This window comes from Taudactylus pleione, unplaced genomic scaffold (genome assembly GCF_031769625.1).
Source record: "Taudactylus pleione unplaced genomic scaffold, aTauple2 ptg000155l, whole genome shotgun sequence".
Classification (NCBI taxonomy): Eukaryota; Metazoa; Chordata; class Amphibia; order Anura; family Myobatrachidae; genus Taudactylus; species Taudactylus pleione.
In genome coordinates, this window is record NW_028284557.1 from 6,103,038 (window position 1) to 6,120,924 (window position 17,887).

The 17,887-nt window shown below is 43.3% G+C and overlaps 1 protein-coding gene across 2 annotated transcripts in view; it reads left to right on the forward strand.

Annotated features, from left to right (window-relative positions):
• The first annotated feature begins 4,215 nt into the window (after positions 1–4,215).
• Positions 4,216–17,887, forward strand: part of LOC148521763 (retinol dehydrogenase 8-like) — a 38,864-nt gene continuing 25,192 nt past the window's right edge. For both annotated transcript variants that reach the window (XM_088474724.1, XM_088474725.1), the window contains exon 1: positions 4,216–4,352. In XM_088474724.1, the coding sequence (XP_088330850.1) occupies positions 4,256–4,352 (97 nt within the window). In that variant the 5' untranslated portion in view covers positions 4,216–4,255. The remainder of the gene's footprint in view (positions 4,353–17,887) is intronic.

The following is a 17,887-nucleotide window of genomic DNA, read 5'->3' on the forward strand; positions in this document are numbered from 1 at the left end:
GACATAATTTTCAGCATTTATTTCTGTAGGTACTGTATGTGCTCTTGAAACTGCAATAATTTAACACATACAGTCTTTGTGGTTACCTACGTAGCACTAGACTCTAATGCTACTACCAGGAAGTTGTATTCCTGTGTAAGATGTTGCAGCATTGCCATTGAAACCTCCTTGTCATCTATTGTGATGCCCACGAATTGCTGAGAGATGGATAACATTCTATGTGTTCGTTCATGATTCTACATGCTTTGTTGCATATACTGTGCCCCTCAAATTCATTCTTCACATTAGCCCTTTATCTTCATAATCCATCTGCAGAGTCACATACATATCATGTGTAGTCACTTTGCCGTGGATGATGGAATAAACGTGTGATTCTGGTTAGACCAATAGTACCAATATTTCTGTCTACTTCTTCTGAGCTTGGATTATCACTAGAATTACTAGTTACTTCCCACAACTTTTCACATTTTAACTGCATCTCCATGGCAAACTTCCATGTAGCATAGTTTTCTGCATTAGCCAGCTTCTCAAAATATATGCTGATTCCTGTACTGTACATTTCTTTCATACAGGTAAATAAGAGTCTGTCTGTACTCAAACAGATCCTCTTACTCCATGTCGTTTGCAGCTTGCTGATTTTGGTATCGGCTTACACCAACCAAGGGTATCTGGACTTTTGGCAGCCAGATGTGTGCAGAGAGTGTAAGTGTATCCCACTTACACTCTCTGCTAGGAGTGCGGTGACTGGGCCTATAACTTATTAGCAGAGTAACAATAGCAGAATTGTGCAGTGGGATAACACTGGGTAGAATTGGTGTTGTGCGATCTTTCCCCCTAAATGGTAGACAATACACTTGGCCAGAGTGCATAGGGTTTTAAATGTGTTGAGCAGTTGATTAATGTGGTGCTTAGTCAACATGTGATATAACTTAACCAGGTCTTATTGAACCAGGCAGAACAATGGCATATGACAGGGATATAACATGTGTACAAACAAAATAACTTATGCAGTCTGGAGCTTTAGGGTATTGCTGGGTGTTGTAGTGTGCTGTGACAACAAGTGCTACACTGCTAGAAGTAGCCGTTAAAAGATGGGTAGTCTGTGGTCATAAAGGGATGCAAATGGTCAGCAACAATACTCAGGTAGGCTGGGCAATTTAAATGATGCTCACTTGGCATTTAGAATTCTAATGTGTGATCATTCCCCACACCATTACACTACTTGTAGCCTAAACAGTTGACACTAGGCATGGATTAATGTTGTTTATGCCAAATCAAATCAAGATTCATCAGACCAGGAGAAGTCTTTCCAAATTTCACCTGTCCAGTTTTGGTGATCATGTGCCTAGTGTAGCCTTAGGTTTCTAGTTCTCAGCTAATATCAACGACTAGTCTTCTGCTGCTGTAGAATGTCTACTTGACATAGTGTGCGTTCAGGGATGCTCTACTGCATACCACTATTGTAACGCATGGATAGATGAGTTACGGTCGTTTTCCTTTCAGCTTGAACCAGTCTGGCCATTTTCTACTGACCTAGCTCAAGGTGTTTTCACCCACCGAACTACTGCTCACTGGATGTTTTTTGTTTTTCATACCATTCTCTGTAAACTCTTAACTTAAGGCTGGGTACACACTGGCCGACATATCAGCCGTTCAATTGAACAGTGAATATATAGTGTGTGCGTCATGCAGTGTGTACCAGCGATATGTCTGTGAATGACGTCGTTCACAGACATATCGTGTCGGTGTGCTGCAAAGCCGATGCCCAATATATATGCAGATATATTGGGCATCGTTCTGTGTCTACGGGAGGTCAGCCAACTGCCTATTCACCAATCTGATTAAGTCTGTGCTTAAATGTACATATGTGACTATTAGTGCAACTGCAACTACTGTATATGACATAGACTAATGTTTTGTCGGCACATTTAAATGAGTTAATGGTTTATTTACTGCATTTATACTTACTACACCTAACGGAGAGGCTCCTCACACTCGAGTCCCTGATTTCAGTTATGTATATTGTATACTACCTATTTAGCAGCTTCACTGTATTTTTGTTTTATGAAATATTTCCTGTTTAATCTAACCTATAGAAGTAATGAGATTATATAAATTACAGTTCAACAGTAAGTTTCCAACAGAATACATTATTTAATGGTGATTAGAAGATTATACTTGTTAAATCTTGTTTTAAGGCATTCAAAATATGCTAGTATATGCTAATGAACCAAACTAAAATTTCGGAAACTTTTTCAATATCATTAGAGTTCCCTGCGTTGCCAGATTTTAGGGAGTACGCAATATATGGAAGGTGTTGGTTAAATTATAATGTCAGAATATTGTACAGAGCCAAACCCATGTAGTTTAAGCCAGTTGGGCAGACTCCGTCTTTGCACTGGAGCAACCCCAAATTTAAATATAAATTGGTCTATTGGTATTAGCAATACAGGTTGAGTCTCCCATATCCAAATATTCAGAAATACGGAATATTACGAAATACGGAATTATTTTGGCATGACTGTGATAATGAAACCTTTGATTTTTGATGGTTCAATGCACACAAACTTTGTCTAAGGCACAAATTATTACAAATATTGTATAAAATAACCTTCAGGCTGTGTGTATAAGGTGTATATGAAAAATAAATTAATTTCATTTCTGTACACAAGCTTTGCTTGAGCCACAAAATTATTGAAAATATTGTATAAAATTACCTGCAGACTGTATGTATAAGGTGTATATAAAACATAAATGCATTATGTGTGTATATTTGGGTCCCATTCCCAAGATATTTCATTATGATATGCAAATATTCCAAAATACGGAATATTCCGTTATCCAAAATACCCCTGGTCCCAAGCATTTTGGATATGGGGGACTCAACCTGTATTATAGAAAACCCCAAAACATTAGCTGCTTTTTTCTGTTTTCACTAAAATATAATCAAAGACACTCCTATTTCATTCTCGATACACGTTTTATACATTTTATAGTCTGCAAATAACACCATATAGACAGCAATTCAAAATAATGGCAAGGTAAGTTCTTTTATGTACAGTGGAGTACAGTATTGTGTTAAACACAAATGACATTGTGTGACGTTATATGTCTGTATTTTCTTGCAGTTATCTGGTTTTATGCAAAAGCACATTGTTTTTCGAGGCAAGATGGTGGTAACTGTTTAGCTGCAAAATTTCCATCATATGATGGGAGGGACAGGGTGGTTTGGAATCTATGCCCACTCATGCTAGATATTGCCAGTACATGCAAATACAAACATTTTTCTACATAATCACATTTTTAAATAAAATTTAGGGGTAGAAAGATGCACATTTACCAGCTCTACAAAGCCATTATCTCATACTTGCCAACTCTCCGTACTGGTCAGGGAGACTCCCTGAAATAGTAGCAGATTCCCGTAACAGTCTACCGCTGCGCTCATAGGTGTTTTCACATTCTCCCGGAAATGCTTTTTCAAAAGTAGGCAAGTATGCTCTATCTCCCTGCAAGAGGAATTGATTAAACATCTTTGGAAGTGATGATTATTAGGCCTTGGTTAATTTTAAGGGATGCCCTTTGTTAGAGCTATTTATACAGAATAGTGTACAAAGTACAGTGCGATTTGAATAAAATAATAAAAATTTAAAAATACAGTATATGGTAGTGGCACACATAATAAAGGCATACCCCATGGTTTCACCCTGCTAAGACTGATACTTGCTAGAATGAAGCAGTTTTTTATGGAAAAAAAAAACTACTAAAAAAAGCTGTATAGATGCTACGGTGTATTAATGGTAGATAAGGCTTTGGATTTCCCTGCATGTGCATTCCCATCACAATATAGAGGCTATAAATACTGCATCAGACGTTCTAGAATATTGGTTGGACTAAAAACTCAGATTTACCTCATATATAATGTCCCAAGAGTGTATTGGTGATACAATAACAATTTGTCTTACTGTAGAAAAGAAATGAACTGTGTGCTGTTGCTCTGAGTGACAATTTAAGAAGCATATTCAGTGTGATTCTCTCCCTCATTTGTCATTGTCCTACTTGGCTCTGTGCTCCACAGAGAAGATTATCTTCTAATCTCTTTCATCGGATGCGCAAGATAAGACTATTTATTGGTTTAATTAGGACCCAGCATTATCCTTAAATGTAAACAACTTTTAAGAGTTGCTGTGTGCAATAACGACCAGCACCTCACTTTACTCATCGGACTAGTATTCTGTCTGTGTGCACAAAACATAAGATGCATCCCCGTACTGTCCTTATAACTGGATGTTCCTCAGGGATTGGTCTGGCCTTGGCTGTGAAATTGGCCCAAGATGAGCAGCAGAGATTTAAGGGTGAGTGTGATACCTGTATATATAACATATCCAGTTATTAAATGTGCTGTTCTTATTATTAATTTTACCCATTTAATAAAGGGTTCATACATCTTTTTTTTTTATGCCTAATAGGGTTTGAAAGAAGAAAACAAATCATATATTTGAACTACCCTAACTGCCTTGCTGTGTGACTGTAGCATTTATCAAACACATTATTGGCTAAAATAGTGTAAATGGTACTGATGTGCTGTAACTATTTGTGGTCAATTGGATTTTAACTTGGATGAATAATATGTAAGTGACACTTGCCAGACACTGCAATATGATGCGCAATTTAGCATTTATTGATGCCCGACAATGATCAGATTACAATCTTTTGGACAGTTATTAGGCATGCCAGTAAATGTAGTTGGTAGATGACTGCTAGTGGCTAGGAATGGCAGAAGTGATCTGGCTGCTCATCCTGAGCTATAATCTACCATATTGCACCAGTTTGGTTGCTAAACTGTGACTGAAGCTATGATGGTGATCTGACAGCTCTGATCAGCCCATATTTAGGGGTAAATTTACTAAAGTGATGTTGCCCATAGCAACCAATCAGATTCTACTTAACATTTAACTAGCACCTTCTAGAAGATAATAGCTAGAATCTGATTGGTTGCTATGGGCAACATCATGTTTAAAACTCACTTCTAAAAACTCTCACTTTAGTAATTTTACCCCTTAGACTGATGAAAAATGACTGTCTGGTCAGTAAATGGATGCATAAGTATATATACTGTATATGTATATAGATAGATATGCACTGACACCGAGTTAGTAAACACCATCTCAAACTTAATTTTCCGTGTGATAACATATTACTGAATCTACTGAAACTGGACCAGTTATCAGAAGCAGTTACCACTCAGTAAACCCAAGAAACTCACTTTTACAGTTCAGTCCCTATTGCTGACTATGGCACGTTAATATTTACAAGGCTGTTGATGGGATTTTGCTGACACCTTGTGGAGCATTTGACAACAGTATCTCAACCACTGCAAACAGCACATTTCATGTTTGTGTGCGACTCTGCGAGGCACATTAAAGAGAAACCCATTTCCTGCAGCAAGTATGATTTCAGTGGATAACTCCCAGCCAGTGTATTGCCATCTGGAAGTCAGCAGGAATGAGCAGAGTGATATGGATAACATCTTAACTTTCCTGTGGACCTAGGGCTCTATTTAGAAAACATTAAAACCTAATTTCTCCAGCATTTCAGCTGAAAATACATTTTTCTCTTTACCCAATTTATAGAAGAGAAAACTGCAGTGAAGTTGATGATTTCCCTGAGATTTGTTTTCTCTTCTCTTACTGATACAGCCGCCATAGTTTTCAGTGGGGAGTGATCAGTTGGCTATTTATAAGAGAAACTGACCGTCCGTACGCACAGCATGATGCACCAATATATCTGCAGATATATTGGACATTAGCTGTGCGGCACAGCCGATGCAATATGTCTGAATAATATAATTCACAGACAAATCACTGGTACACACCTGCCAACGTGCACATGATATATCAGCCATTCTGATATGCCTGCCAGTGTGTACTTAGCATTAGTCACCTTTATAGCATGTAATACACAGCTTAACTGTTGGGTGGCCAGTGTTCCACTGATAAAAAATACAGAACTGAATACAGTACAATAGTAGTGGATGGAAATGGCACTACAGTATTGCAGTATAGCAAGCCCTGACAGGCGTACTGCTCTTGGACGTAGCCACTACAGAACAGTATGTAGCCGCTAAAAAGCCACAGATGTAGAGTACGGCAAACCACTATTGCAGCAGTGCACGGGGGTTTCTGCGCAAAGTAGCAAACCTGGCTGCTAACATGACACACAGGCAGTCTTTAATAAAATGTGATATTTTTATGATAAGAACTCTAGTTAAATGCTGACATATCCTCTAACAGCTTACATTACAGTATCTTATTACTTGCAATAATGTTGCAGACAGTGGCCTTATTCAAAGCGCGAGCTTCATGCACTACTTGGCCCTGCTTCCTCCTGTGGTGGCACCATGTACGGACGCAGACGTTCTTTGAAAAAAAAATTCTAACTACGCAGCGTAGGGTCCTCTTGCCCTAATGTAAACCATCCCCAAACTGACCAGCCCAGGGCTGGCAATTCTTGGAAAGACCCACCCAAAAGCATCCCTGGAGGCGGTGGATGCAGGGGTATGGTTTAAATAAATGGTAAATATAGTTTTTCACACTGGGACTACAGGTACCAATGTGCCTGCCCTGCGGAACTTGTAGAACTTCAAGGGCCAGCAGGCCGCTTGCACCACTACTCCCACAAGATACTGACACCGAATGTTTTATTATTTTATGCACACACTCATCCGCACCCACAGTCACACTACATACTTACCTACTTACCAGGTCGTTCCTCTTGTCCAGTGGGTATCCCAGTCTTCAGCAAAAACAAAAACAACTTTTGCATACCTCCCTTTCTGTAGCATTACATGCAGCACTCTGCTCCTGACACAGTGAGGGAGCTGGCACTGCACACAGACTGAGCAGTCCACATCTCCGAGACACCCGAAGTGATTAAAACAGGTGTTCGGACCACAAGGCCATGCCCCCTGCCCAGGACCGGATTATTAATGGGACGGATGGAGCTGTAGCTCCAGGACCACCATCAAAATAGGCACACCGCCCATACAAGCATCTGCTACAATGTATGCAGGCGGTAACACATTATTTTTCTTATAATGCTTTTCTAACCAGTTTCATACAATATATTTCTGGACACTGATGTGTGTATATACTGTATATCAATATATTATATATTTTTATATATATATATATATATGAAAAAGAAGTGTAAGAAGACATGCGCCTAATAGTGTAGTATTTAAAAATGGTGATAATTCGTGCTCATAGAAGTGATTGTGCGTACCAAAAAGAAAAACTTTTGAGCTTATCTGTAGATCCAGAAGTTGGGTGGTCTATATAAGGCAGGTTGAGTGGGATGTCATCTTCTTGATCACCTTCTAAGAAGCTAAAATGGGCTCATAGGAGAAAGAATGTATATAGTGTAGTATTTCCTTTCAATTAGTAGTAGTACAATTACATATAGAGGCTGCGTACCAGAAAATACTAATTAGATAGCCTGTAGTTTGTCATCCACCACGTAGCTTTTAGTGCCCTCTTTCCATCCCTCTATGGAGCGTATATGTTCAACATATGAGAGCTAAATATAAATAATCCCTCGTCAGTATATTTGAACATAGGGTTATTTTATTCAGTTACAAGGTATGGGGAGACATCACATGAAACAAACAAAAAATAAAAAATTTGTTTGTTTCATGTGATGTCTCCCCATACCTTGTAACTGAATAAAATAACCCTATCTTCAAATATACTGACGAGGGATTATTTATATTTAGCTCTCATATATTGAACATATACGTTCCATAGAGGGACGGAAAGAGGGCACTAAAAGTTACGTGGTAGATGACAAACTACAGGCTATCTAATTAGCATTTTCTGGTACGCAGTCTCTATATGTAATTGTACTACTACTAATTGAAAGGAAATACTACACTATATACATTCTTTCTCCTATGAGCCCATTTTAGCTTCTTAGAAGGTGATCAAGCAGATGACATCCCACTCAACCTGCCTTATATAGACCACCCAACTTCTGGATCTACAGATAAGCTCAAAAGTTTTTCTTTTTGGTACGCACAATCACTTCTATGAGCACGAATTATCACCATTTTTAAATACTACACTATTCGGCGCATGTCTTCTTACACTTCTTTTTCAGAACTACTCCATCTGTAAGCCAAACAGACCCCAAGAAGACTGCTGCCGCCTTTTAATTAAGGATCAGTGACTTAAACAGCATATTCACCAATACACCATCACAATATCTAACTTGAAGTTTGAGGAGACAAAACGATTACTGTGCGCTGTCCCTACACATTTTCCATATATATATAATATATATGTGTGTATACTGTATATAATGTATAATATATATATATATATTGTGACACAGTTAGGTTAGGGGGTCCCTCTCCTGGGTAGAGGACTCCTTCCTTACACACACACACAGCAGCAGGGAAGCAGCACACCAGTCTGGATGCAAGTACAAGTTGGTCGGCGCCAGTCTTTATTGTACAATGTCAGAAACATAAAGAAAACATAAATATAAATCCTAGCCCTGTCGGGGCACTAACTTCACAGGTAGTTCCCTCACTACCAGAACCTGGCAGGGCCTAATGCCCTCGTCAGCAACAAAAGCACAGCACAACACTCACGGTTAGGTTTCCAAGTGTCTCTGAGCAAACTCCCTGCCTGGGGGTTTAAAACACAAAAGACAGGAATCTGGGACAAATGTACCTGCCACAAACCACTTTACCAGTGATCCTATCACATATCCCCCCCCCTTTGTTTCGACCTGTGGGGCGGAACAACTGAAGCCCCCAAACAATGAACGCGTGACAACGCGTCAGCATTGGCCAGCTGGCTTCCTGGCCTGTGTTCCACTGAAAATTTAAAAGTTTGTAACGCCAAGAACCATCTTGTAATTCTCGCATACTGTCCTTATTTTCAGACATCCACTTCAGAGGGGCATGGTCAGTGATCAATTTGAACTTTCTTCCGACCAAGTAGTACCTGAGAGCCTCTAACGCCCACTTTATGGCCAATGCCTCCTTCTCCACTGTGGCATAGTTTCTCTCATGTACATTCAACTTTCTGCTAAGATAGAAAATAGGGTGTTCCTCACCCTCCTTGTTCTGGGACAGGACCGCTCATATACCTACTTCTGATGCATTGGTTTGTACCATGAATTCCCTTTCAAAATTAGGAGTCATCAGGACTGGTTGTGAACACAACGCTACTTTCAACTCCTGAAAAGCTTTCTCTGCCTCAGGATTCCATTCTACCATGACTTTTTGTTTGCCTTTGGTCAGGTCAGTCAGTGGGACTGCCATGGTGGCAAAGTTGGGTATAAACCTCCTGTAGTACCCCGTAATTCCCAAGAAGGCTCTCACCTGCTTCTTATTCAGAGGCCGTGGCCCGTTTTGTATGGCATCAACTTTATTGAGCTGAGGCTTTATCAGGCCTCTGCCAATGGTGTATCCCAGATATTTTACTTCCTCCATGCCTAGACAACACTTTTTTGGGTTGGCTGTCAAACCTGCCTTATAGATGGAGTCCAACACTGCTTGTACCCTGGGTAAGTGAGACTGCCAATCAGGACTATGAACGACCACGTCATCCAGATAAGCAGCCGCATACCGTCTATGGGGCCTTAGAATCCTGTCCATCATTCTTTGGAAGGTAGCAGGTGCCCCATGTAGCCCGAAGGGCAACATCTTGTACTGAAACAAGCCCTCTGGCACTGAAAAAGCTGTCTTTTGTTTGGCGCTCTCAGTTAATGGTACTTGCCAATACCCTTTGGTTAGGTCAAGAGTGGTTAAAATTGCCGTCCCTAGTCTCTCAATCAGTTCATCCACTCTTGGCATCGGGTAGGCATCGAATTTTGAAACACTGTTCAACTTTCGGAAGTCATTGCAGAAACGCACACTCCCGTCGGGCTTTGGAATCAACACAATGGGACTTGACCATTCACTATGTGATTCTTCAATAACCCCTAACTCTAGCATATTTTTAATTTCTTTTGACACCGATTCTCTTTGTGCTTCTGGTAACCTATAGGGCTTTAGATTAACTTTAACCCCTGGGTCAGTGATGATGTCATGTTTAATGACCGAGGTTTTCCCAGGTACGTCAGAGAACAGCACCCTATTTCTAATCAGAAACTCCTTGACCTCTTGTTGTTGAATTGCCGACAGGGTTTTTGCCACTGTCACTTCGGGAACTAAGGGCCCTGGACTTACTGGAGGGTCTCGGACGGCCGACGGTACCGTTCTATCTTTCCAGGGCTTTAATAGATTTATACGGTATATCTGTTCTGGCTTTCTTTTCCCCGGCTGGTAAACTTTGTAATTGACCTGCCCCACTCTTTCTAAGATTTCAAAGGGCCCTTGCCATTTAGCCAAAAGTTTATTTTCCACAGTGGGAACCAATACTAACACTCTGTCCCCAGGAGCAAAGCTGCGTAACCGAGCATTGCGGTTGTATACCCTCTGCTGTGCCTGTTGAGCCTGTTCCAGGTGCTCTCTCACTATCGGCACTACGGCAGCAATTCTCTCCTGCATTTGAGAAACATACTCAATCACCGTTTTGTAAGGACTAGACTGCCCCTCCCATGTCTCTTTGGCAATGTCTAGTAACCCCCTTGGGTGTCCCATACAACAAGTCGAAGGGTGAAAACCCGGTGGAGGACTGGGGAACTTCTCTTATGGCCAACAATAAATATGGCAATAAGTAATCCCAATCCCTACCATCCTTGTCGACCACTTTCCTAAGCATGTGTTTTAACGTCTTGTTAAACCTCTCGACCAGCCCATCGGTTTGGGGGTGATAAACCGAAGTTCTTAACTGTTCGATTTTGAACAGGCGGCATAACTCTTTCATGACTTTGGACATAAACGGTGTACCCTGGTCAGTTAGTATCTCCTTAGGTATACCCAGCCTGCTAAAGACATGAACTAGCTCTCTGGCAATGGTCTTGGTTGACGTATTGCGCAACGGGATCGCTTCCGGGTACCTGGTAGCGTAATCCATTATGACCAGAATATACTGGTGTCCCCTGGCAGACTTCATTAAGGGTCCAACCAAATCCATCGCTATTCTTTCAAACGGCACCTCTATGATAGGCAATGGAACTAGTGGACCCTTAAAATGTGGCCTGGGAGCATGATACTGACACTCAGGGCAGGATGCGCAAAAGTCAGATACCTCTTTATGAAGCCCGGGCAAGAAAAACCTCTGCATTATTCGCTCAGTAGTTTTCTCTACCCCTAGATGGCCTGCCGTTATATGACCATGGGCCAGATCCAACACTGTTCTTCTGTAGGCTTTGGGAACTATTAGTTGTTCCACAACATCTTCCCCCTTCTTAGTCACCTGATATAACAAATCCTGACACATTGCCATGTGGGGATAGGACAAAGGACTATCAGGGTCTACGGGTTTACCATCAACTACTTTTACATTCTCCCTGGCTTTTACCAAAGTAGGGTCATTCAACTGCTCAACGGCAAAGACCTCTCTTCTGACCTCTAAATCAGGCAGACGATCACCTGGCCCAACAACACTTCCCACCTCAATGGGAGGCACATCAGTTGGCGGGCCACCGTCACGTTCCGCATTCTCTAGTTCGCCAACCATAGTAGAAAAAGGGAATAACTCTGACTCAGAAGAAACTCCCTCCTCCACTACATCGACAACTGTCTCAAATGGATCGGGGTTGTTCACCTCTGGAACAAAACGGCTTTCCCACAACTTCCAGAAGTGAGCAAAGTCTCTCCCCAATATTGCATCGTACACCAGACCATGCACCAAACCCACAGAAACTATAGCAGAGCCACATGGTGTCTCGATGTTCACCTCGGCCGTAACATAATATCGAGTATCCCCATGTATGCAGGTCACACCAACAGTTTTCCCTGTATGCCTCAAGGGGTTCACCAGCTCAGCTTTTATAAGTGTCACCAAGCTACCAGAGTCTAACAGTGCCTCTACTCGGTTGCCATCTACAGTGAGTACACACATGTGCTTATCAGTCTCGGCCTGCCGGTCAGCCGTACAGGCTATCTGTGCAAAGAAATACCCCCTGCGGTAGACATGAGCAGTATCACATTGCATAGGTTTAGTTGTAAGTGCACAATTAGCGGCAATATGGCCGAAGCCACCACATCGGAAACACTGAGTCATATTAATGTCTAGTCGTTTACGGGGCATGAACCTTCCTGGCCTGGCAGGCCTGTCTCCAGGTTCTACACCCTCAGTCTTAGGTACATTCCACCGCCCAGCACCCTTCTCCCCTGGAACAGTCTTACCAGTGTCTCTGGGAGTTCGCCGGTGCGCCATCGGGGCTCGGTGGGGCATACTCATCAGCTCCTCAGCCGCCACGTACCTCTCCACCAGCTCAACCAACTGGTCCGCGGACTTAGGGTCTGCATGGCTCACCCACTTGCGCTGAGTCACAGGTAATGATCGCAGGTACCGGTCCATCACGACCCTTTCCACGATCTGTGGTCCCGTCAGCGTCTTGGGCTGTAGCCATTTTGAGGACAGATGGACGAGGTCATGCATCTGTGAACGTGGAGGCTTGTCCTTATGGAACTCCCAGCGGTGGACCCGTTGGGCACGAACAAAGGTGGTGACTCCCAAGCGAGTTAGGATCTCCTGTTTTAGTTTTTTATAGTCCTTGGCATCAGCCAGGCATAAGTCGAAATATGCTTTTTGTGGCTCCCCAGACAAAAAAGGTGCCACCAGACTTGCCCACTGCTCCTGCGGCCAACTCTCCCTTTCGGACGTTCTTTCAAATGCGGCGAGATAGGCCTCCACATCATCGCCCGAAGTCATCTTTTGGAGGAAGTGACTGGCTCGTACGGAGTGAGTGGTGGTGGGAGGACCAGTATTAACATCTCTGGGCCGGGCGACCAGGTGCTGTACCACCTCTCTTATGGCCTGGCTGTTTTCCGCTAAGGCCTGGCGGGTTTCCTCAATGGCGACCTGTTGAAGTCTATTAGTCTCCTGCTGAGCTCTGGTAGATTCCTGCTGAAGTTTGTTTGTCTCCTGCTGAGCTGCTGTAGCTTGAAGCAAGGCCTTAATAATGTCCTCCATTTTGTCCTGGGGTGTAGGTTGGAAGCTGAACCTTGCTTCTCTGAGCATTGGCTGACGCCTCCTCTATGGGACTCCAAGGACACAGGGTTATTTCCACACTCACAAATTGGGTGTCTTTCCCTTTAATTTTTAAACGGAAAGTTTTCCTCTCGCTGCAACTTCAGTGTGTGTGGGTGCCCGCATTCTCCACCATATTGTGACACAGTTAGGTTAGGGGGTCCCTCTCCTGGGTAGAGGACTCCTTCCTTACACACACACACAGCAGCAGGGAAGCAGCACACCAGTCTGGATGCAAGTACAAGCTGGTCGGCGCCAGTCTTTATTGTACAATGTCAGAAACATAAAGAAAACATAAATATAAATCCTAGCCCTGTCGGGGCACTAACTTCACAGGTAGTTCCCTCACTACCAGAACCTGGCAGGGCCTAATGCCCTCGCCAGCAACAAAAGCACAGCACAACACTCACGGTTAGGTTTCCAAGTGTCTCTGAGCAAACTCCCTGCCTGCTCTCCCAGGTGAGACAATCAGCCCTAAACAAACTAGGCTTATATTGGCCACTCTCAGGTGGAAAACTAACAATCCTGTTACCAGGCTGCGGGAACCAAAACCTGGAGTGGCCGTGGGTGGAGCCCTCCCTCTCCTCTCACCCACAACCCCCAGGTCCCAAACCGGCTTTTCAAAAAGCCGAAACTCAAGCCTGCTACAATGCAGACTTTCTCCTGGGGGTTTAAAACACAAAAGACAGGAATCTGGGACAAATGTACCTGCCACAAACCACTTTACCAGTGATCCTATCACAATATATATTATGTGTGTGTATATATATGAATATAACTATATATGTATGCAAATATATGTATATATATATATATATATATATATATATATATATACTGAATGTAGTGTGTGTGTATTTATCCCAGCCATTAAAGGACACAAAGTTATGATGCCGTCCAGCCACGTTTTGTTTCTGTCCAGTACGGCGTCTGAGCACATGGGTGAAGAATAGAAAAGTGAGAGTGTTTTACAGTACTGCGCACCTGAATCAGAGTTGTACACTATGCCAATATTTATGCAGTTGAGTGATTATCGTCCATCTGCTCATGCGACTAAGTTGCACAGCGCACGCGTCACAGTACAATACTATAGTCGCTCACAGTAACTTTATACCAGCAGTGTGATTGACAGGCAAGGACCATTTAGGGGAGGTAACAGGGAGTGGCGGCAAAAACGCAGGCGTCCTATGTGTTTTCCATGCAGGTCGCATCCTACGACTGCGATCCTGTACGCAATAACAATGGCATCTTTTTTTCAGGCGGCCAATCTGTGCGGCCATAGGGTTACTTAAAAGCTGATAATCGAAGTATCTGTGAACGCAGACGGTTTGATTTGCAAAGCTGGAGATGGGCTTTTAAATACATATCCTGGCGACTAAAATGTTCTGAAAGTTTGGAGAAACCCTTCTGCATAGATAGGGATTTGGTATCCGTATCTATGATAAGATTGGCTTTGGTGCCGCATACACTAGTTAGTCCATCATTTGCTTATTGGACACTACAGGCTACTTTTGGAGAGTTGATAATGGTCTCTGCTGGCTAGTACACTCTCATAGTCGTACGCTAATTACACCGTAATTGCCGGCCACCGTGCCGTGTTGGTGTTATATGGCATTAACATGCTCCTTGCTGCACTTACAGGTATGATACAGGCCACTGCGCTCAGTCAATCAACATATAGTACGCTGCATTGACATGTACTGCACTGACTGTCATGCGAAGCCATTTCATCCGCTGTATTTACAGATTGATTACCAGACGCTGCGCCAAGCACTTAGATGCTGTCTTTGCTTTATAAACACGAGGGCTATTTGTCTTGCCTCTGATGTCAGTGAAGGACTACATGAACCTGTGGTTTGCCAGCTACTGCTCTAAGCACTGATTGTCTTGTTTATCACTAACTTACACTTATCATGTTATGAGATGCCGACCTCCATGCTGTATTTGCAGTACTTCCCTACAAGGGAGACCGGCGGTCAGCTGCAGCTGGCTCCCCTAGTCCTGTACCCACGGCCTGGCATTGGGATTATCATGCTAAATATTCAGTCCAGAGTCTGACAAAGAGGACTGTATTGTAGTAAGTACCAAGGGATTTCTCCTATGTACTGTTTATCACTTTCTACCTGTCACGATCCAGTGCAAGAATTCCTCTCTGGAGGACGGTGAGCCGAGGGGTTCGGGTGACTAGGGGAGTGACTAGACTAGGTCTCCTAGTTGCAGCCAAACCCAGGTTTGGCTAGACCTGCCCAGAGGCGCGGAGTCTAACTCACTTGGTAGTTTTCTCCAGTGACCCCTCCAATTGGGATTTGGTTTTCAGCTGCACCAAGTGAGCAGGTCGTGGCCCTCTGGACAGGTACCTGGGAATGGCAGAAGACCGGAAACTATAATGAATGCAAAAGCACTGGAGGTGAATGGAATGAATGAACTCTGGAAATGGAACTGAATGCTATAACACAGGCATGGACTGGAAACAGTTAAGTATGCAGAAAAACTCAGACATATATTGGGGATTGCAATGGCAAGAGCAGAGTGGACTCAGGGAATATATGGGAATGCTAGAAATGATTGGAGCTGATTACCAGAGACAAGACACAGAGCAAAGAACACAGACATATACTGGAGATTGCACAGACAAGAGCAGAGTGGACTCAGGGAATATATGGGAATGCTGGAAATGATTGGAGCTGATTACCAGAGACAAGACACTGAGCAAAGAACACAGACATATACTGGAGATTGCACAGACAAGAGCAGAGTGGACTCAGGGAATATATGGGAATGCTGGAAATGATTGGCAGAGACAAGACACAAAGAGAAGTCAGGCATACACTAGGAGAGTGCTAAATGCAAGTGCAGATTTGCACTGACAAGACACAGGGCAGATTGACACAGATATGTGCTGGGAGGTCAAGCTGTGAGCTAATTAATACCAGCAGGTAATCTGACACCTCAGTGACACAAGGAAGCTGCAATACTAGCAGCACATATACAAAGACACACAGACATAGAAAACAAAACAGTCTGGATACTGGGAAAGAACTACTCTCAGACTAAGAATAGCTTGGAAGCTAATACTGGAAACTGGAGAACTGTGAACAGGCTGAAGTAACTCTCTGAAAGATTAGCACAGAGCAATGCTGGTATCACTGGAACAGAGAAGAGGTTGAACAGCAACTTCCTGGACTTCTGGAGGCGGATTTATACCCAGGGGTAGCAGATTACTGGAGCCCAGCATCAGCTGACTGAAATCATGCTACCATAGGTTAGGAGTACTGTCACATGAGAGGAACTGTCATGGCGGCGCCCATGATGGGAACTCCGATCCCCAGCACACACAGCCGACCATGGAAGCTCGCAAAAAGCACCTAAGGCAGAATACTCAGCCCCACATCCATCACTGCACCAGACGTCTGACCGCAAGGAAGTCAGGGGAAGCCGGCAAGGAGGTGAGAGAGGCCGATCCTAGGCTTAACCCTGACACTAACCTACTAAGGATTATTATTCCAGCCCACCTGCGATTTACTTACCAGCTGTGGAAGACCAATTTCTATCATATCTTTTGCTACAAAAAATTACTGGACGCTTCATTTCTATTGGAGACTGATACTTAATATCGGGTTTTGCAATTAGCATTACTGAGGTTCTAACTTAGGCTTTCTGCTACCAGTCATTATCAGTTATTAAGCTCTCACAGTATTGATTTTATTGATTGTTATGTGTTAACATATATTCACTCCCGGGAGCATTTAACTCTGTTCATGTGTATTATATTAAATTTATATATTTTTATTAATCCTTTGGTGTTAATGATGTTTTCAGCACCTTTGCAGTATATCCCTGTTTTAGTTCTTTTTTGTATTGGAGACAGGCAATCTCCAATTCTGGAAGTTGGCAGCTATACCCTCTGAGACATATTCACCACAGGTCCCCACCAGGCTCCAGGGTATTTTGTGATTACTCTCCGATGGTGCCTGGTGTTTCTTTGAATGTTCATTTTATGGGGGTGTTCTTCATGGTTACCATGATGGTTTATTGGGCCTGATTCAGACCCGGTCGGTAGATGCGTACACTCGCTCTCAGCGTATGCAAATTCGGAACACACCCAGCAAGGCAGGCGATCTCATGGCAAGGCATAAGCATGCCCACTATGTCTTGGTGTGCGTTCACTTTGTGTATGCAGACGCCCACCAGCCTGTCTTAAGACGCCCACTTGCGCATGTCAGCTCCAGGAAATGTATGCAACCATTGGTACATCAGGAGCATTCGCAGCGTTTGAGATTGACTATACCCTACTGCGAGCACTTCAGTGTAAAAACTAGTCAGGTGACATGTACTATGACGCTGCTTGTTAATTATGCACGCCTCTGAAACAGCGTTAAGACGCTCAGACACGCCTGCATTCACACCTCCATTCCCCCGTTTCTAGTGGCCTGCCCGTTTCCACCCATAAATGGCCTCTCCTGTCAGTCATTCAGCTGGGCTGTCTATGCTGGGCGAGTGAACACTTCCCGATCTTTCGCATTGGTTCGCCCATGCGCACTGCATACGCATGCGCACAATGCGAACCATCGGCAGCTACGAGCGAACGCTTACTAGCATCCGGGGGGTCTGAATCAGGACCATTGCCTGCAATGTTAACTACTAGCATCCAGTGGGGGCATCCAGCTGTGCTCAGGAGGTGATGCTCCTTACTTAATTAATTGCTGACCATCACCGCCATGCTGGTCTAACTCACT